This window comes from Pinus tabuliformis, chromosome 4_2 (genome assembly GCF_031772625.1).
Source record: "Pinus tabuliformis cultivar Carrire ecotype Pingquan chromosome 4_2, CPIR1, whole genome shotgun sequence".
Lineage (NCBI taxonomy): Eukaryota > Viridiplantae > Streptophyta > Pinopsida > Pinales > Pinaceae > Pinus > Pinus tabuliformis.
The window spans coordinates 2,659,675-2,681,755 of record NC_142304.1 but is presented as its reverse complement, the minus strand read 5'-3'; the positions used below and the strand labels follow the sequence as shown (position 1 = coordinate 2,681,755).

The 22,081-nt window shown below is 39.3% G+C and overlaps 1 protein-coding gene across 2 annotated transcripts in view; it reads right to left on the bottom strand.

The window, feature by feature from the left end:
- HCF173 (high chlorophyll fluorescence phenotype 173) overlaps positions 1-20,575 on the bottom strand; it is a 147,529-nt gene extending 126,954 nt beyond the window's left edge. The window contains exons 1-4 of one of the 2 annotated variants that reach the window (XM_089428116.1): positions 19,538-20,575; positions 17,948-18,160; positions 17,192-17,396; positions 3,307-3,382 (exon numbers count right to left, since the gene is read on the bottom strand). In XM_089428116.1, the coding sequence (XP_089284242.1) occupies positions 3,307-3,382; positions 17,192-17,396; positions 17,948-18,160; positions 19,538-20,038 (995 nt within the window). In that variant the 5' untranslated portion in view covers positions 20,039-20,575. The remainder of the gene's footprint in view (positions 1-3,306; positions 3,383-17,191; positions 17,397-17,947; positions 18,161-19,537) is intronic. The other variant, XM_089428115.1, reaches the window with a different exon arrangement.
- Between the last annotated feature and the right edge of the window lie 1,506 nt (positions 20,576-22,081).

Below are 22,081 nucleotides of genomic sequence, written 5' to 3'. Positions count from 1 at the left end.
AGGGGTAGAAGGACTTGTTGAGTCGAGTAGAGACGGATGCGAATGGAGTGGCAGAGAGAGCTACAGTGCAGGAGTCTCGAGACAGCGCGAGGCTAGCACGCCTCAGCAGTGCGAGAGGCACAGGAGTGTTGCACCAGTGCAGGATGGCACAAAGAGGTGTGCAACAGTGCGAGATGCAAGGAGTTGTTGCAGTAGCGCAGAGAGGGAGCACTTGTCAACGGCAAAGGGAGCTTCAGCATCAAGAGGGTCTCTAGCCCTACAGAGAGGTCAGAGTTGGGAGATCAGTTACTTACTTCTCAGTAACTGAGTTGCAGTGCAGCAGTGGGCAGCACGATGCAACATGATGAGAGGAGTTGCAGTGTGAATGCAGTGCTAGGAGAAAGGACCAGCAACAGCACGGATGCAGAGGGAGATGTCGTACAGATGCAGCAGTTGCAGTGGCAGAACCATGGGCAGTAGTGCAGAGGATGGTGGGCAGCAGGCCTAACATCAGCACAAGGATCGATGCCGGATGATTAGAGTAATACTCAGTAAGGAGTATTGCTAGAGCACAGTCCTTGCTAAGAGGGAGTGTTGATTTGGGGTAGCATCGGATGTGCTCTAACCACAAAATTTAGTGGCGAGGTTGGGGCACATGAGATCTCCAATACTCAGAAAGGGTTTGGGCAGATTCTAAACAGTTCAAGAGATATTAAAGTAATTAATATTTTTAATGGAGTCCCTAAGTCTAAACTTAGGGAAAATAAAATATTAACGTATATTAATATGAAACTGTGTTAGAATGGTCCAAAAGACATGGATTAAGCCAGATCTAATCTTAGCCGTTTTTTAGGGACTTAATCTCGGTCGTTGATATGTCAACAAGAAAAGTATAAGAGGAGGCTTGAGGGTCACTTGGAGAACACACCAGAGTGATTAGTCATTCTATTCTCTAGAGCGGGGTTTGCTAATAGAGATAGAATTAGTGATCGAAGTTGCAGCTGGGGGGCATTGAGTACAGAGAGACAGAGAGGCAAAGATAGTGCCAGGAGAGCAGCGCAGGAGCCAGAGAGAGTGACGCAGTAGCAACTAGGGCTCACGCAAGGCCACGTAGAGGTAGCCGGGAGCTACACAGTGCTTCAGAGAGGCCAGCGTTGTTGATGCAGAGGGCCAGAAGGCTGACGCAGGGCCTTCTGAGGCTGACGCAGACCCATTTAGGGTGACGCAGGGCCAACACTAGGTAGAGAGAGGCTGACGCAGTCCAGAAAGGTAGACACTGGGGTTTCTGGGACAGATTGAAGCTGAGGAGCTGCCGGAATGTTTATCTAAGGTTTCAGCCGTGAGTCGTGACATTTGTCTCAAACTGAGAGGTATTACTGCCAAGGAAATTCTCTGTTGGGTAAGCCAGATTTGGCACCCAGATTGTACTCTGATATTGCTTAATAAGAAAACCCTCAGATAGCTGCACCGGTTTACCCACATTGGGTTTTTTTCGGGGAAATTGGTCCAAAAATAACGGTGTCATTTGGTGTGATTGTTTTTGTTTCCTTCAGTCGTTGATCTGCAATATGTTGAGCATGCATTAGTGTTTATTTTCAGTATCTACATTGTAAATAACTTGTTAAGTAACAGAACAAGTAGGTAGGAATAAATCAGATAAAGTGCTTGGAAGGTTTCAAACTGGTAGACTTAGAAATTTCAACATGATTGACCTCTAAGAAGGAATCCAATGCAGCATTGGAACCACAAATCTTATGATATGAAATTGGGGTCCCAAGATCTGATGATGATAGTTAAATGGGTAACTGTTCAGCAACCACTGTGGCTTGGTCTCCCATGACTCAGCTGTGGTCTTGGTCATCCATTTTGCTTGAGGTATGCCAGAAATATTTCATTTATACAAGAACACATGAACACAGATCAAAGCAGACTTTTTCAAATGTGAAGGGCACAATATATTTCTGCTGGTTTTAAGGGAGGTGAACTTTAAAGTTTAGATGTTTCTAATTAGCAACGAACATATAATCATCTATGACTTTGTCATAGATGATCAAATTTGAACTATAATAGTCAGATTTATTGCATTGAGGTTCATTTAATTAGATTGGATCAATCACTCACTTCTCTACATAAAACAAATGCTGATGTAAAACAAGTTGTTGGATCCCTGTGGTTCTTACCCCCATGTACTGAATCCTTTCATAGTGGATTAATGGAAGATGCTTCTATTCTCTTGTTGTTCCTTCTCTCTTTCTCCGTATTCCATATTTGAATGCATGATGCTACAGTTGTAGTTTTCACAAGGTTTAATTGATGACTTTGCTGTGGATTTATTTCTGTCACTGAGATTGAAGAATTCATTGCAAGTAGGATCGTGATTCAATTGTCAATCCTCCACTGTTTGTAAGTAATGGACTAAGTAGAATTCTATAGTTATCAGATTTTGCTCTTATCTCAGCAGCTCTGACTAATGAAGCTTTCGTTCAATTCATTTATTTGACTCTATGAAACATGTGATTGTGTAAGAGTTGTAACCACTTATGTCTGGAATTTGCCTTCTAGCATTTGCACTAAGAAATGAGATACTTGATCTACTTGGACATATCTAGAACAGGATAACCCACCATATTTCTCTGCCCATATGAAGCTAATCCTCTTACTATGAACAATTAACTCCATTGCTCAAATGACAACCATCAGCCACAGTTGATTCAACCATCATACATATTTCATATTATGTTCTTGTATTTTTATGAAATTCGTTAGTATCTGAGGATTCAAGTCTCATTGAATTTGTATTAGGGAAGACCCCTTTGAGCTGGCAAAGAAACAGCTAAAATTGAGAGTAGTTGTTGTGGTGGCAGTGGGCAGCACTGCTACATGCCCTCAAGGTTTTTCCATCTATATCAAGGACTTCATAATTCAAGGTGTAGTATCTGGAGGTAATAAGGAAACTGATGATAAATTAAAAACCTTTATAAATATGAAGATAGGAATATTTGGACGAGCTACACTGATGATACACCAATGTCAACCCTTTAAATCATGCCATGACAGATTCAGTTGCATAACTTTCAAGAACTTCTATCTATGAACATTGATAGAAAGGCCAGAATGCCAATGGTCTAATAAACTAATAAATACATATATACACACCAAAGACATTAATAAGGATTTAAGTTTTGAACTAGTCACAATACAGCCAATAACCTCGAATAGATTTTTTTGGCCATAATAAAGACACTATCCGAATAGATAAGTTTATTGTTTTTCCTTTGAAAATAAGATAGGTCTAAACTAATTAATTCTAGGTATATATTAGAGAACCTGTCAAGAGTAAGACCCAATGGAAGAGAAAGCTTTTTTGCCAGCTCTACGTAGCCACCCCTGGTAAACACATATCCTGCAATTATTATCCATGCATTGAAGGTCTTAGATTGATGTCATGAACAAATTCACGATCAAGCTGACAAGGTATTACTATCTGAATGTAGGCTTCTGTGAGTAGAATTATTTAGAAAAATGTCACAGATTCCATGAATCATTACAAGTTTATAACAAAGAAATTATTTTAACAGAGCCATATATTTCCATGCCACGCATGTATTTCCTTTGATAAACAACAAAACCAAAGAATACAAATACTTCAACTATATTGGGGACTTGTAAATATATACTAACCAGATCATCTTAACCAGCCCTCTATAATCTTTCTATAAGACTTTCAAACAAAATCGCTAACTAATGGTTTTTATATTCCTGATTATGTACATCATCATTAAGGCTCCTTAACTAACAAAAATTGGTAATCTTCTGAACTCAAGAAGCCCCAGTTCCCTCATAGAGTAGCAGGTCGTAGGCATTGGGCCTCATCAGACACGTCTAATAAACATTTCCATGGGATTGAAGAATATATGGTTAGCCATGTTAAACTCTAAGTGCTTACCTATTCCAGCTATGCAACTTTGATTACACATCATCATACCAGTGTTGCGAAAATTGCGATATAATCGCCCTTTTTCACCGTTTCTACTCGCTCGGGAGGAGCCCCGTTGGATGGAAGTCTAGGTTCATGTTCATTATCGGCACAAAAAGATGCGCAAGCAGGCCCTCACCATATGAATAGTGAGTGACCCCTAAGAAGTAAGGGCCCTTTTTTTGACTTATTTGAGAGGGGCCACCCAATAAGTAAATTGAAAAAGATAGAAAACTTTTTCTTCGAGAACGATATGGCGCTTAGGACGACTCGCCGAGCAACGTGATTGATTCGGGTGGTAGTAATCGAAGAACACCACTCCGCTCTGCTTAAGCGCTTCCGGGCGGAAAACCACCCAATCACGCAACAAAGCAGCGTGGAAAAGCCAGAATGAGCCCACCTACAAGCGTCCCAGGACATACGAAACCACCGAATAGTAGTACACTATGGATGGATACTATCAACCAACAGCAGCTATGCGATAACATCGAAAAATCGCAGATTTTTGAAAATGGCAATATTATCGCCCGATTATTACGTGAATTTTTTTCGCAAAAAATCGCAAAACAATCACGATAACTTGAAATTATCGCGATTATTATGAAAAAAATAGCGATTTTTTGTGAAAAAATAGCAATTTTTTGGGAAAAAAATCTTGAATTTATTTTTTTGGCCAATTTTTTGATGAGGAGGAGGTGACACAACCTACCCAAGCTACCACTGTCACCAGTAGTGGACGTGGTCTACCTCCTGTAGCTCCTAGTTCTTCAGCTTCTAGAGCACAGCAGAGTCCACTGCCAACTCCGTAGGCATCTACATCTAGAGGGAAAGCTATTGCATTTTCTCGCAAGAGGGGCAGAGGAAATCAATGGTATTAGTTATTTGGTTCATTTCATTGTATATGACATTATGACTCATGATATGAGATACATTATTATATTTTTTGTTGATATTTTGAGGTTGAGTTGGGACTCAAGAGTCAGGATTGTTGATATTTTGAGGTTGATTTGGGACTCAAGAGTTAGGACTGACTATTCAGGGCATGATTCGTTGTTATGTGTGATGTAGAACAAGAAATGATATTACACATCTTATATATTAGTTCTTTTATCATATTTATGTGTCAATGTATTTATTTTATGTTGTAGATGCTTTAGATATTAAAAAAATTGAAAAAAAAATGAATATTTTTGTATTTAACAATTTTTTCCGTATTTTTTCCCTCGCCGATATTATCCCAATAACGATTACTGCAACATTGCATCATGATTCATACGTATATGGCTCAGGGTTGGTTTTGTCAATGTTCACTACATAAGCTAAGGCATACAAGATCTGCCCACATTCTAAAACATCTAAAGGCAGAGTCGGTCTATCGCCAAAGCCTCTTCTTGGATTCTCGAACTTCAAACTATTAATGATCACTGCATGAACAAGATAGACGATACATGGAATAACATCATAATCAGAGCGAAAATCCTAGAAGTCTTTGAGATGAACTAAGCTATAGATGGGAACAAAGATAATCTTATTAACTCCTACAAATTCTTCCTTGGAACATCCAACATGATTGCACTGTCATCTATTGCATGTGGTCACTTCAGGAAATAAATAATGATAATCTAGATGGATAATGTAGATCTAGAGTAGAACCAAAAAAGATCACAAAAGGTCAAACCCTTGAGGTCAAACTAATATGTAGATCTAGTCCTCTTTAGGTGGTTGTTCAAGAGGAGAAACTAATATGATCTTCTTCCTAAGTTTTAACTTAGGAAAAAGTACATTAATTTTAATTAATGTTGACTTTGGACTAATTTTTTCTAAGGATAAATAATTGATTATTTAAGAGAATTAGATCTAATCTCTACCATTGATTAAAGAAAGCTAGGATTTAATCCCAACCCTCAATCACTTTGGTGATTGGGGATTTGGCCCATGCAGAAATTATAAAGTGAACCTATGGGAGAAGATGAAGACACAATTATAGTGCTATTATTGAGAGCGGGATTTTCTTGAGTGAGAGACTCCAAGATTGAAGAGAAGGAAAAAGGATTGCCATAAGGGAATTTCGGAAGAAATTTTCAAGGAGGTCGAGTCTAGGAGAGAGGGGCCAAATTGCTACACATAACATGATACCAAGATCCTACACTTCTTGCTCCATTCAGATTTTTATCTCCCATCTAACATTCCTTCTTGAAGGGGAGGTGGTTCATCCATCTGCATGTACTTTAACCATTTTGCAATCATGTGCTTTCACTTAATGTTATGGGCATATTAATATGGATAAGGGGCAAATTGGATGATTGACCAATCTTGACTGTGGTCTTTTCCCCTCACTTCACCTGGGAGGTTAGTCTTTGACTCTAATCTAGTGGGACCTCCTCTAAGGCCTTAGGATTTTAGGAAGGGCACTACTAGGAAGGCTCTAGTTGAAGTAGCATGTTTAAGATATTCCATACTTATCACTTTCCATCTTTCTCATAATTTCATCTCCATTCTTCAGGTTGGTGGTCACTGGTCATGCGGATTGGCACCCATTCATCCTCATCCTTGAGTCTTGGCCGGACAATTTTTCCCTAGAGGTTGATGCAGCTAAAACAAAGGTAAAAACATAAAAAAGCCACACTGAAAGAAAAAGATAAAATGAAAAAGATGGTTGGGACATTTGATTAGCACATGGCAAAAGCCTAGCATGAGCTCTACCCCCCTCATTAGCCACAGCTTAGTTCCTCAAGCACATGATGCTTCATGTATAAAAGGAACTCTTGCATGACTCTAATGAGAGATAAACTAACTGTTAAATTAGGCAACTAGGGCCAAACTCCACCTTGGACAGCTCATATGATGCAGTTGATATTTTTATTGGATTCCTCTCTCCAAGAGGTGTAGGATTGATCTAAAGATCATCTCATTCTGACATGTACAAATGGAATTATAAATTTATTTTGTTTATGGACAAATTGTCAAGGTCGGCTAGCGAACTAATGTAAGCTCACAAGCCCAAAAGACACGTCTATTCATCCTCAACATTGCATATAAATAGAAGGAGCATCTTCCTCATTTGCTCACTCATCTTCTCACACATCTCTCTCTCATCTGATTGGTGCGTACACTTTTCTGGGCAACCTCTCTCTCCACATGTGCGAAGAAGAAGACTGTAATTTTCTGTTTGGGCGTTGACAAAATTGCAGGAGGATTTGACCAACGTTGACCAGGCAGTTGCATATAAATAGAAGGAGCATCTTCCTCATTTGCTCACTCATCTTCTCACACCTCTCTCTCATCCGATTGGTTCATACACTTTTCTGGCCAGCCTCTCTCTCCACATGTGCGAAGAAGAACACTGTAATTTTCTGTTTGGGCGTTGACAGAATTGCAGGAGGATTTGACCAGCGTTGACCAAGCAGTTGTTGACTTGATTTGACCGCGTTTTTCTTGAGGATATTTCTGTTTGCGGAGGCCACAGAAATCAAGGCAATCTGTGTTGTTTGACCAGCATTGACTACAAGAGGATTTGACCGCCGGTTTGACTTTGCGTCGACCAAGTTTGACTGAGTTTTTCGTGACTGTTTTGGGCTTATCCGGATGACTTTTGGAGGCCGAGTTGACTGGGTTTGACTGAGCTATTTTGGAGGATAAATTCTGCCCTGTTGACCAACGTTGACTTTCTGGTTAGGGCTTCCTGTGGCTGCTATTTGACTGGACAGGTTTGACTTTGATTGGGCAAGTGAATATTGCATATTGTACTTTCTCTGCTGACATTTTGAAGAATAATAAGAAGAATTGCTCAAAGTGTTTCCCCACATTGGGGTTTGTCCCTGACATGCGCTACATCTTGTGTTCTCTTGTCTTGGCTTGTCTTCTATTGTTTTTATTTATGTTCTATATGCATTTACTATCATGTTAATGTGATTGCTAATCTAGAAATTGATATTGGGCTAATAAGAAAATTGAAGTAAATTGCTCTTAAGCATAGAACATACCATTGTTATCTAAAATTAACACTAACTCATACTTAATGGGGTAACAATAAAAAAATCTCAAAAGCACGCTTGGGCTCCTAAGCTATGCACCCAAATCAAAGCAAATGATAAATAAGTAAAAGGCACACTACAGGGATGGGAAAACCAGGCTGAGGAATGGGGTAACTCATGCCTCCATGATTGCTCCCTCCTTCAATATATACACTCAGGATGTCGGACACCCAATAACTAGTCACTTGGCTATGACACCTTGCCTTGAAGTCTTACCCACTTTGCAACCACTATTTTCACACATGCAAGAATTGATGGTTTAACTTGGGACCTATCACTTCCCTTTTGGGGATGGAAACACCTAATAGGGTTACCCATCTAACCATCCCTAACATAAGGAGGTAACTTGTTTACAGGACTTGATCTAGTTAGACATTTGAAGGTGAGGTATGTGTGAAGTATTATTATGCCCCTAGCATTAGGCATGGTCCACCATGATGCATTTATGGTTACTATCGCTAATGATTGGTGATTTCACTTGATCTTGAGAGGATTTTGTCAGGTGGCATTATTACAGCAACAAAGGCCTTTGGAGACATGATTGTCCTCCTGCAGAACGACACACTAGAGGTCGTTTCACACATTCCAGAGAGAATATATGACCTTGTTGATGCAATGTTGTCTACCCAAAGAAGAGTGTCGGGCTACTTGATGATTCCACATGGTACTTCATGCTCAAAGGTGCCCCCAGATGCTAAAAAGCTAAGCCTATGAAGCTTGGTGTTGGATTTATAGATGATGTTCCCAGTGGACCTAGGATGCCCCCAGGCTAGCCTTGACATTGTTTGATGGCCATTGCTTGTTCTAAAGCCCGGATGATGATGGTTATTCTTGAGGTGATAGGGGAGGGCTTGTACATCAATGTTTGGTCCCAACACTTGAGTAGATTGGTGCCATGTTACTCTTCTTGCTCCTTAGAGGGTGATTAGTGATGACATCTTGGTATGGAGGCACTTTGGAGGCATACCCATGGACATGGAGTTGCTTCTTGGAGTAGGGTACATTCATTAGCCCATTTGACACTTATGGCATTTAGGGCTCCTTTGGAGGATGACATCATAGTGGAGGTTTCTCCCCCACATGTGTGAGCATTTTTGGCATCTTTTGTTATGTTTTTGAGCTATAAGGTTGGCTAGTAACCTCACTTTTGTGGAATACTCAAAGTAAACTTGTAGTTAGGGATTTTACGAGTATTATTGTAAAAATGAGGGCAATAAGCCTCATATAAGTAAAGGCTCCCCCTCATTTTATTTCATCATCACACATTATACACTTTTCTCTTAGAGTGCTAATTAGTCTTTTTCGCTACATTGGGCAGGATGTGATTTTCTATGGCGTGAACCTCTTGTGGAGATGATCTTTTGCATGGAGATGTTTTTCTAGGATTGAAAGAAGTGTTTCTTTGGAGAATTTTGTAAGTTTGTTGTATCTTTGATATTTTGCATATTGTATGTGTGAAGTAGGGTTTCTATTTATGCCATGACTAAATGTTGAATTTATGTTGAAATCTTGCTCCATTATTGCATGCAAAATTGTTCTCTTGGAAGCCTATAAGGAAATTTTGATTGTGCATTCCTTATATTTAATTTCTCCCCTCACAAGAAAAATAGTTAGGGTTTTGAAAGTGGATGCCCTAGTCATCCCCCCTTACTCCATCAAAGTCTCTTCATGAAATTTAGCCCTAGAAGCCTCCATTAAACCCTTGTAGGATAAGGCACTAATCTTTGTTGTGTTGATCATGCATAAATTTGATTGAATTTCTTCTTCTTTCCCTTGATCCTAGACGTCTTAGGTTAGCCACTAGGGTTTTTAGGGCAACTTTCTACATAAAAGTGGATTTCTATTGATTGATTGTGGCTCATAATTTAGGAATTGCATCTATAAAATGTATAAAGTAAAAAAATAGTGCATGGTCTATCCATCCTATTTAGGGCTAATGTCACACTTGTTTTTGTTTCTGCATGCATTTCATCCATAAAAATAATCTTTCTAGCACTAATCCTAGTGTCTATTGAAAGGCCTTTGCTCCTCTTCATTGATTATCATTAGAATGTCTTTTCATTAGGCTGCTATATGACATTGTGCACCTTATTATTGCATATCAATCAAACCCTAACTTATAGCAGCCTTATCTTTGGTCTAGGCATAGAGTATTTGAACCTTGGTATAGAATCTCTATGCCTCTCTAGGCTTTGTCGGTATTCTAGACCATATCATAGACCTCTTATACATCACTTTAAACCATAGCATTAGAATGTCCCTTAGGTGATCTAGGGAAGCCTCCCTTTTGGATTAACACCAATAAAGAGTAGGAGAAAGGTTGTTGAGGTGACAATGGCAACCCTTTCTCTTGTTGTTATAAGGTCTGGCCCTGCCCCGTGGCACTTCACATTGAGCCTGCTAGATTTTGCAGCAATAATCCACTAGGTTAATTAGGGTTTTAGGGTTGATTACGTGACCTAGGGGTGTAGGTTAATTAGTTTAATTCAATTAGGGTTCAACAACAAGAAGCAAATAACAAAAATTAACAAAGAAAAGCAAACTAACTAGGTTTAATTTATCTCCTTTGGTAATCTAATTAACATTGATGTTGAAGATGAAATGGAGGTGAAAAGAAAGGAAATCGCCCTTAAAGACATTGTTGTAGGTATTCAAACTACTTGGACTGAAGACGATCGATGTAATAGAACTGCAAGAGATCTTTTCTCCACCTAAATGGACTTGATTCCAATATTCCTACAAAATAGACTTGATTCTAATATAAAATAAAATGCAATAAACCCCCTAAGATCTACCATATAAAATGATGAAACAATGAGGTGTTGCATGGTAACCCAAAATCCCCTCATAAATGTGATACTCTCTTACCCTAGTTATGTTGCAAACTCGCTTAATGTAGAAGAGTTGAATTGTCCAAGGTGTGAAACAACACTAAGCCAATGGAGATGCGTTAGGACAAGACAATAACTCAAGGAAGAAAACAAGTCAAAAGCAAAAGATACCCATAGAGGTGCTCAATATGATAGGAGAAATTAGCACAAGAGCATGGAGTAGAAGAGCTAGCTCAAGACTTGGTGCTAATCTAGTAGTGTTCTTGCAAAATCACAAGAGAAGGGATAAAGGCCTAGCGAGGCATTACAAAGAGAAGAGGAAAGATATAAATAGGTAAGGAAATGGCCTCAGGGCATCACTGAATATTGGCCTAGGAAATGGGTGAAGCACTCCATACGAAGAAAGTGTACTATGAGTTTTGACCAAGAACCACATGTTCAAAGGTTTGTACCACAAGTATTTTCCTTCAAACATAGCACTCTATTCCATAAACTACAACACACAAAAGTGGCATGGCCCAAGGAAGTTGTAGTTTACTTGACACCAAGAAATCAAGATGATTTAAGGAAGGTTTGATCAAATGAACCTCCAATTAGGTGTTCCCAAATAGATTTGAGTTGCCAAGGACCCAAACTGAAGCATCCTAACCAACTATGGGCTATATTAGGAGCAAAAAACCAAAGAAAGAACCCAATCAATAGGTGAGTGCTCCAACTGTGCACCCTAAAGGGTCTAGCAAAGTCAAAACCAGCATCCAAAGGCCAAAGACGAGAGGAGGCAGTAGGGGCCCTTACCTAAGAATTAGGCATCCCGAGGAGGTTGCACTTCTACACTAAGGTAGAATTACTCAAGGAGGAGTAATCCAACATAGAAGAATATTTGTAATATAGGATCATAGGTAACCAAGTCATCATTGGGTGGGTCATGTACGGAGATGGCACAAAAGTAGGTTGCACCAGTTACCACAATAACTTTGAGTGGGTAGGTATATTTAAATACTAAAGTGTGAAATCCATATGCTATAGGATCTATCAATAGTAAATACTCTAATTCCATTAGATTGTGGTATGGATGAATTTGAAATTGATTTGTACAGTTACCCAAAACTCATAAATTTTCATACTTAGTCTAAGGCCCATAGTTGGATGTCTATGAAATAAATTTTTCTGGCCCAAAGAAATGAACAATTAACAGAGGAAAATGGTGTACAATGAGCTTTGGATCTTCCAGGGAAGGACATTGTAGCCTGAACAAATGGTCACATTGTTGAGTCTCATCCGAAACTGTGAGAATCATAGTAATGGCGTTGCTATTAAAATCCATCAAGTTGGGTCTCAATCTAGGCAGCAACTGTTGATTTGGGGTAGCATCGGATGTGCTCTAGCCATGAAATTTGGTGGAGAGGCTAAGGCACATGAGGTCTCCAATACCGAGAAAGGGTTTGGGCAGATTCTAAACAGTCTGGGAGATATTAAAATAATTAATTATTTTAATGGAGTCCCTAAGTCTAAACTTAGGGAAATTAAAATATTAATGTGAATTAATATAAAACTGTGTTAGAATGGTCCAAAAGTCATGGATCAAGCCAGATCTAATCTTAGTCGTTGATTAGGGACTTAATATCGGTCGTTGATTTGTCAACGAGAAAAGTATAAGAGGAGGCTTGAGGGTCACTTGGAGAACACACCGAGTTGACCAAGATTTCGACTTTTTGGGGCAGGGTTTGCAGAGGAAGTCGAGAGAGTGATCAGAGTTGCAGCTGAGGGGCAGTGAATGCAGAAGCAGAGAGGCAGAGATAGTGCCAGGAGGATCAAGGAAGCAACATGAACTGTCGAAACAGCTGAGAAAGCTAACGCAAAGGGCAGAAGCCAGAACTGTCGAGAACAGTCGGAACTGCCAAAACTGCCAGGAAAGCTGACACAGAGGGCAGAAGCCGGAACTGCAGGGAAAGCTGACACAGAGGGCAGAAGAGGCTAACACAGTGCCTAGAGGCTGACGTTGGGGTTTTCCGTGGGGCAAATTGGAGCTGAGGAGCTTCCGAAGTGTTTATCTGGGGTTTCAGCCGGAGCATCTGTCTCCGAAGAAGAGGTACTACTACTGAGATTATTCTCTGTTGGGTGAGCCGGTTTTGGCACCCAGATTGTATTCAAAAATTACATTATAATAAAACCCTGAGATAGCTGCACAGACTTTCCCACATTGGGTTTTTCCGTGGACATTGGTCCAAAAACAACGGTGTCACTTGTGTGCTTATTTTGTTTCCTTCAGTTGATGATCTGTAATGTGTTGGACATGTACTTGTATTTATTTCCAGTATTTACATGGTAAATAACTTGTTAATAAACAGAACAAGTAGGTAGGAATAAATCAGAAAGTACATGAAGGGTTTCTAACGGGTTAGACTTAGAAATTTCAACATGGTATCAGAGCGTGGTTGCAGATCACAAGAGAACTAAGGACATCAACCGAGCAGAGCAATAGCAGCAAAAAACAACTATCTCGAGTGACAGAAGTTGTTCCTAGCAGAGAAGCAGCAAGGAAGGGGTTACGTAGTGCCTGTGTCATCAAGTTTGAGCCGGGAAGAGGATCAACGTAGTGGCAGAGGGGAACAAACTCGACCTACACAGTGCCTGGTCATCTTTCTCAGTCAGGAAGGATTGACGCCCATGGCCAGGAGGTGCGAATTTTGCTGGTGCCGAGATTGCGCAGAGCCTAGAAGCTCTAACCTTCAATTTGTTGGGGCTTAGGAGGCTGTGGGTAAGCTGCAGAGTGAAGGTGGTGGGGTACTGTAGTCAGAACAGTACCTAACAGGGCAAGACCAAGGGGAGGGAGTTGTTTCTGAGGCGGATTTCTAGCCAAGGAATCCAGATTAGTGGTGTAGTTGCATAAACGATCGAAGAGGGGCAACTTAACAGTTGGCAGAAGGATTTCCAGGAGGGAAATCGGGACTCAGAGGGAGTCCAGAAGAGAACTTCCAGACAGGAAGTAGAGAGACTCGGAGGAGTCAAACCGAGAACTTCTAGATGGGAAGTAGAGAGACTCAGCAGGAGTCGAGCCGAGAACTTCCAGGCGGGAAGTAGAGAGACTTGGAGGAGTCAATAGAGAAGAGTAGACAGATGGCCGTGAATGGGATGAGGGAACAGGATAGGCTGGATGGAGCGTCCAACTTTGTGGTCTGGAAGGCCAAGATCCTGTCCATTCTAGATAAACATCATATCAAGGCCTTCGCCATGAGGGATGACGATTGTGCCATTAGTGCTCACACGCCACTTGAGCGGAAGTGGGGAGACATCAAGCTGTAGTCAGACAGACTACAGGCAATGAGGGGTAGGATCCATGAGGTACCCAACCTCTTGGATTATACCTTGCTACCAGAGCCCCGAAGAGAGCGTAGCAGGACTGGCGGATGTTGGTAGAGACAGATGCTTCTAGAGCGACAGAGGGAGCTACAGTGCAGGATTCCCAGGATAGCGTGAGGCAGTAGTGCGAGAAGCATGGGAGTGTTGCACCAATGCAGGATGGCACAGAGAGGTGTGCAACGATGCAAGATGCAGGGAGTTTTTGCAGCAGCACAGAGGTCAGAGAGGGAGCACTTGTCAGTGACAGAGGGAGCTTCAGCATCGGGAGTGTCTCTAGCCTGACAAAGATGTCAGAGTTGGGAGATCAGTTACTTACTTCTCAGTAACCGGGTTGCAGTGTAGCAGTTAGCAGTGGCGGTGCTATGGGCAACATTATGAGAGGGAATGCACTGCAAACGCAGTAGTGGCAGTGGCAAGGCCATGGGCAGCAGCACGGATGCAGAGGGAGTTGTCGTACAGATGCAGCAGTGGCAGTGGAAGAGCCATGGGTGGCAGTACGAGATGCAGCAGTACAGATGATGGGCAGCAGGCCTAGCATCAAGGACCAATGCAAGATGATCAGAGTAATACTCAGTGAGGAGTATTGCTAGAGCACAGTCCTCGCTAAGAGGGAGTGTTGATTTGGCATAGCATCGGATGTGCTCTAGCCACGAAATTTGGTGGAGAGGCTAAGGCACATGAGATCTCTAATACCGAGAAAGGGTTTGGGCAGATTCTAAACAGTTTGGGAGATATTAAAATAGTTAATATTTTTAATGGAGTCCCTAAGTCTAAACTTAGGGAAATTAAAATATTAATGTGAATTAATATAAAACTGTGTTAGAATGGTCCAAAAGTCATGGATCAAGCCAGATCTAATCTTAGCCGTTGATTGTGGGCTTAATCTCGGCTGTTGATTTGTCAACGAGAAAAGTATAAGAGGAGGCCTGAGGGTCACTTGGAAAACACACCGAGTTGATCAAGATTTCAACTTTCTAGGGCAAGGTTTGCTGAGGAAGTCGGGAGAGTGATCAAAGTTGCAGCTGAGGGGCAGTGAATATAGAAGCAGAGAGGCAGAGATAGTGCCGGGAGGATCAAGGCAGCAGTCAGAACTGTCGGGAACTGCCGAAACAACCAAGAAAGTTGATGCAGAGGGCAAAAGCCGGCACTGTCGGGAAAGATGACGCAGAGGGTAGAAGCCGGAACTGTCGGGAAAGTTGACGCAGAGGGCAGAAGAGGCTGACGCTGGGGTTTTTTGTGGGGCAGATTGGAGCTGAGGAGCTGCCAGAGTGTTTATCCAGGGTTTCAGCCGAAGCATCTATCTCCGAAGAAGAGGTACTACTGCCGAGATTATTCTCTATTGGATGAGCCGGTTTTGGCACCCAGATTGTATTCAGAAATTGCATAATAATAAAACCCTCAGATAGCTGCACAGGTTTTCCCGCATTGGTTTTTTCCGGGGACATTGGTCCAAAAACAACGGTGTCACTTGTGTGCTTGTTTTGTTTCCTTCAGTTGATGATTTGTAATGTGTTGGGCATGTACTTGTATTTATTTCCAGTATTTACATGGTAAATAACTTGTTAATTAACAGAACAAGTAGGTAGGAATAAATCAGAAAGCACATGAAGGGTTTCTAATGGGTTAGACTTAGAAATTCCAACAGCAACTTGTTGTTTTTAGTTTGGGGATACATATAGACTGTCTAGGAACAACAGTAAAAGATGTATTAGTTCCTTTAATTTGAAATAGGAGCAGGTATAGGCCCTCCCATTGTGATTTGTATTATAGCAATGCATATAAAATTATAAGGTGATGGTCCTTGTGCAAGCAGTAGTTTTTCCTAATTTTAACTACTGGGATATGGGGAAATTGTATGGAATCATAAATAGAATGCTTTTTCCAAATTGCTAATTTTGGGATAGACTGATCAAAAAAATACTTAAAAAGGGGCACGAGGAGGGGATGATTATGGAACAACTCTAGGCCTCAACAAGATGGGGTCTTTTTTTAAAAACACACAGGTCAAAATATGATATCAAGAACATAATGAATCAGTCTAAATTAATTTTAGAATTAAGCCCAAGCAATGATGTTTATATGGGTTCTTAAACATAGGTAACCTCTATAGTGAAGAAAATGCATGCAAATATATTTTCCACCACAGGAGTTTATTGAGTTATGGCAATCTGGGTATCATTCACCCTTTCCCTTATGGAATCTAATCAAAAGCTGTATAATCGTAATTTTATATGTTATTTTCAAGTAGAATGTAATGCCTTATCCAGTTATACTAGTAGTTGCTAATCAATTTGTGGGATGGTTTTAAATCGGGGCAAATACAATCATAATAAGAATTCCTATAATGGTACCAGGGAAAGAAAAATGCGTTAATTGCCAGTTTCACACAAATGTGGTGCCATTCAATTTTTGTATTGGAAATTAATTAATAATAGAATTCACCTATTTTTGGTTCCTCCTCAACTTGTGTACCCTCCAAAAAAGTGGGTCTAAATTTAAATATCCATTTTTCTACAAAAAAGAAGAATTTCTCAGGTGCATATTGCTTTTTAAGATATGTAGACTTTGATAATTTGACTAATTGTATTTAAAATGTGGACATTAGGTAGATGATGTCACTAAAACCAAGAAGACACAAGATATATAGTCATAGAGGTAATCTGACAGAAATCCAAAGCTGTCATTCGTTCCCTGAAAAGTCCCCCCTCCTTTTCATATTTAAGTTAGGGATGATGGTCTAGTCTCAAACTGTGTTAAACTACTCAACTGAATTATTTGTTTTATATAAGTCCTTTATATTAATGAACATACGATATACATCACTGTTTCAAATTATCTTTCATGTTCACACATAGCAACAGGCCATGGGGTATAGGTACATTCTACAAGCAGCGGTGAAAAAGTTCTCTTTACTGCTGCACATTTGAATACCAGTAAAATATTAGTGGTAGACACCGTAATCATATCTATATATATAAAGCCAAAGCCAGTGTACAGAATAGGTAACTGACCCGAGAATACAGCATTGCCAGTCTCTGTGAACTCAAACTTCGCATCCATTCCTCCATCATATTTGGAAGAAACAAGATCAGTGAAATATGTGCCTTGCTGCACCTCCCAACCCTCCAATGCTTCAGGGCGGTTAAATTTGGCAATCGAGAGTTTGCTTTTACTACTTCGCCCAGCTCGCATTTGGGCTAGTTTATGATTATAGTCCTGCAGAATTAGGTGCTAAAACAATTTTCACTCATCGTTTATAGAAAAAATATGGACAGCGTAAGATTTATAATTCATTAAAATTCAAAGTCCTAAACTAGGTCATGGCTATTTCCTGAGAACTAGAAAGCTATACCTGACACGCTCGTATTCCTTGCCTTTGACATCATATAACATTGAATGTTTGCTTCAATTTAACTTTCCATGTTTGGAAATTTAAAAGTGAAAATATTAATAAAATAGTTTACCTCACGTGCAGAAATTGAAAAGTAATTAAAAAAAAAACTGCCTTCCAGGAAAAGCGGATTTATATAGTAATCCTAAAAAATGCCATAAACATTTCCCAACAAATAATAAACAGAGTGCCAAAAGATCTGGAAAAACTTAAAAGCAGTGAATGTTCATATTTCTTTGGTGTTTATGGGCAAAGCAAACAAAACATGCCATGGAAAGCATTCTTTTTGTTTGCCATGGAAAGCAATTTGCCAAATTCATGAAATGAGAAAGGCTCATGGACCTGCTAACTTATGCTAGAACATTTCATTACAAACCTGGAAAGCTTTCGATAAGTTGTAAACACCAAGATGATCCACTCTATTAAGATCCCCAGTAATTGTAGAGCGTGCAGTAGCACAATAAATGACTTTATTGCAGCCTTCCACAGCAGCTTTTACTGTTGAAGGCTCACCTACATCACCAACTACTATCTTTACTGATCTTGGAAGCAACTCTAGAGTCTCTGGATCATCTTTCCGGACCAAAGCCTGGATTGGGAAAATGTCTTAGTTTACTATGAAAAATGCAAATGGTTGCCATGACATTTGATCAATGCAAAACAATTTTACAAATCACGTATCTCTTAATACACAATTATGCAAGCATTGTTATCCATTTTGAAAAGTGTATGATTTCCCGCTTTTCTTCACTTGCTTACAATCATGCATAATGAAAAATGGTCAGCCAAAAATAATTTGATGCTTTCATCAGAATATAACAAAAAATGCTTGGCAAAATAATTGTAGGCTTTCATCATAAAATAGATATATATTTTGGAAATAGAGCGGGTTACTACTTGATTTCCAATCAGCAATATCTGTTTATCATATTAATTACGGAGCACAATTTCAAATGAGATACAAAACAACTTGACTTCTGAAACAAACACAAATAAAGGTGGCTATCTGAGAACCCAGACAGGCATGTCTCAAACGAGAAACCAGACTAATGGATCATGCAAAGGATCATTATTGGAACTTCACACAGCTCTGCAATGCCCATTTGAACGATTGTAGAATCATGGAAATATTTTATATGCTAGTTCTCGACAACTGCTTGCTCTTCTAGCAGATTCTGAAATACTAAATTCTTGCCATTTGCAAAAATTCTTTAAAGAAATGCATTCTTTTAAGGTTTTGATTTAGTGCATTTGCCAATTTTTTTATGAAATGAAATTTAAACAATTAATTAGATATGACAAAAATTTTGCATTTCTTATATATAAAAGATTGGCTCGAAAGAAAATCTTGCAGAATGTTTTAGTCCTCAAATAAATAGTTATTGCAATAGATTAACTAGCAAAATTTTACCCATCATTTTGCCTTCCCAGTCTCAGCAATCGCAAGTAGGATTCGGCCAGCCATGTCAGTGTTATGTAAGCCAAGCAGTCAAGAAAAAAAATGGCAGAGCTGGGCAAGTGATCGCATCGATGAGCCGCAGACTCGCCCAGCAATGGCATGACGCGGAGTCTAAACATTATACATTTTTAACCTTTTCTGATCACATTTGTCTGACCAGTTTTGCCCAACACATGAAATTCTGTAATTACAGATTTTGGTTGTCGGGTTTGCATAATCGGACTGTCGTAGAGGTTTGAGGTTTGCGAGGGTGCTGAATCGATTTATACATTCAAAGATATATTTAAACATTATAAAGTTGCAGTTTCACTTGCAATGTAAAGTTTATAGAGGACTTCAATGCACCCCTGATTTTACCTTCTGGTGGCCTATCTGCCTCAATTTTATTTTCGTAACGTCCTATCTATTATTTGTTCATTATAGAAATTGCGAATCCTACTTAGAAAATCCAATTTTCAAATGAAAAAATAGATCGTTAACAGCAGAATCTAAAACGTTGGACCTTACCTTAACCTTATATCCTCTCAGCATGAGCTTTCGCACAAGGATGCGGCCTACACGGCTTGTTACCCCAACAACAAGCACTGTAGTGTCTGCTGCACCAGGAATGGTAAAATCACACATGGGTCCTCCCACGAGGACAGACTCGTAGTCCTCATCATTCCTTGGAGTCCGTGACAGCTGACCTAGTTCAGAAAATTTCCTCCAAACTTCATCAAATACCTGCCTGGATTTTCTTCCAAGCCCGACAGGATTCACATCGTCAAGTGATAGAGAAGCCGGTTGTTTGCCAACTTCTTCTTTGCTGTCTTGTTCAACCTCATTTCTGGGACTGGCCGAAGGCACTGACTTTCGCCCAATTGACGGTAACTCTGGTAGGGTTTTAACTAAAGGGTTTCCAAAAAACTTCGATTGCAGCAATGGAGAAGTGGAAGACTTATATGGAGAGTTTTTCTTATTGTCAGCAGATATCAGTAGAATTCCATTTATTGCCGAGAGGATTGCCATCTATGCCCAATTTACCCTGGATAAATTCGGTATTTTCTTTAAATGGTATATATACAACGAGTATACATCATCAACCGTCAGAGTTGCGTTATACTTACAGATTATGGATTATCAGGCCAACCTGAGAAGGGATTCTTCCGAGTTCCACGAAACCCAAATATGGAATAGAAAAATATGCCAACCCCGTGCCGTAATGGCTCAAATCCGAAGCATCCGAATGCTCAAATCCAATGGATTCTTTGAGGAATTCGAAAATTTGGGGCTTGAAAAGGCACACATTCAATTCACCAACAGTTCTTTCAACGAAATTCAATAGCGAATGACAGAGAAGTATCGGAATGGGAATTTCAATGCTCAAATTCGAGAGTTTTATTTGTAATTCTGATAAATTGATAGAGAATTCTACCAATGTGTAGAAGCTCCTAGCATAACTTCTGTTTCTCCGAGGCTCAAATCAGCGTGTTAAAGCTGTAACTGGCGAAATTGGTACGTTTACGGCCTTTGAAGCGTTGCATGGACGCATCGCTGATCGGTGAAACAACGATCAACGATCAATATCGGTGGTTTGAATTATGCGACGTCATTCATATTCTATAGGTTGCTATGTTGACGCGTGGCAATGAAACATGGCGTCGGAAATGGATAAGAGACAAAGGATTCAGCTTATCCACTATAAATTTTTGTTCCTTTGGAAGCAATTTTCAAAACAGCCTGATGAAAGATTGTTAAACTTACGTAGATCGCAATTCCGGGAATATGAGACAAAGAATTCAGCTAATCCTCTCTAAAATTTTGTATTTTCAAAACGGCTTTGATGAAAGATGGTTGAACTTACTAAATGAAATGATATTTTAACACACTAATAGTCTGTGTGCTATTAGTAAACCACTAAAAATAGTCTGTTCCCCCTTTTGTAATTTTTGTTTGTAATTTATTTTATTTTTTTTCCAAATTGATGATTTTGTTTTTTCAAATTGATGATAAGCTCACAATCGTCAATTCCGTAGCTAAAATGGATACAAAATTTACTTGTTCCAATTGAGTTCGTGTATTTAAAGTTTTTATGAATTTTTGGTTAGATTTATAGTGGAATTATGAGGACAACAATTATGATATGAAAAATGTTTTTAACTTTATTGTTAAAAATTTATATAGTTTTTTTGTTTTTTTTTTAAAGGTGGAAAAAACTATCAAACTCAGTTTGTCAAACCAACAGTGAGGACAGCCATGGAAAACCACGCCACCTGAAATAACCCGCTGGTGGTCCGTAAGGGAGCAGGCTTTCACTCCTGCCAGGCTTTCACTCCTGCCAGGTCTTGGGCCATTAACCTGTTCCCTTACGTCCAAAAAAAACGAGCTCTTGGCCAAGCAAAAAAAATAAATAAATAAAATAACATAAAATAAATAAATAATAAATAATAAAAATAAAAATAAAATAAAATAAAAACATTTACATAGTTTGAATTATATAGTTAAAAAGGTTTTTAAATCATATTAAATGTTTGTTTTTTGTTTTTCTGTTTTTCTTTCCTTTTTCTTCCTAATGCTAGAAGATTTATTTTGAAATGGATGGATATTTTTTAATTATGATTTAAATGTTGTATGTATTTTATTTTATTTTTTTATTATTTTTTTTATTTTTTTTTTAAATTAGGCATTTTGTATCAGGTAAAATAAGGATTACATAAATCAAAAAATGTATATTATTGGTCTACAGAGAAGGAAACCAGACAGGTAACATAAGTTCATAGTCTTGAAGTTGTTAAAATCTTATTTAACTAGAGCACCTTGTAAAATAGAAACTTGTAAGGACAGGTTGGATATGTCAAACTTTGACATATATTGGAAAGAGAAGACAAAAAAGACTACTAGTATTGCAAGCAAAAAACCAGTGACTCATAATAACTATTGGGAAAAATATCCAGGCATATGCGCTGGCTAGTCACTACCCTCATTTGAGGAGAAAGAGATGTTGGTTGATCTCCTGGTTACAATGGTCACTACCCTCATTTGAGGAGAAAGAGATGTTGGTTGATCTCCTGG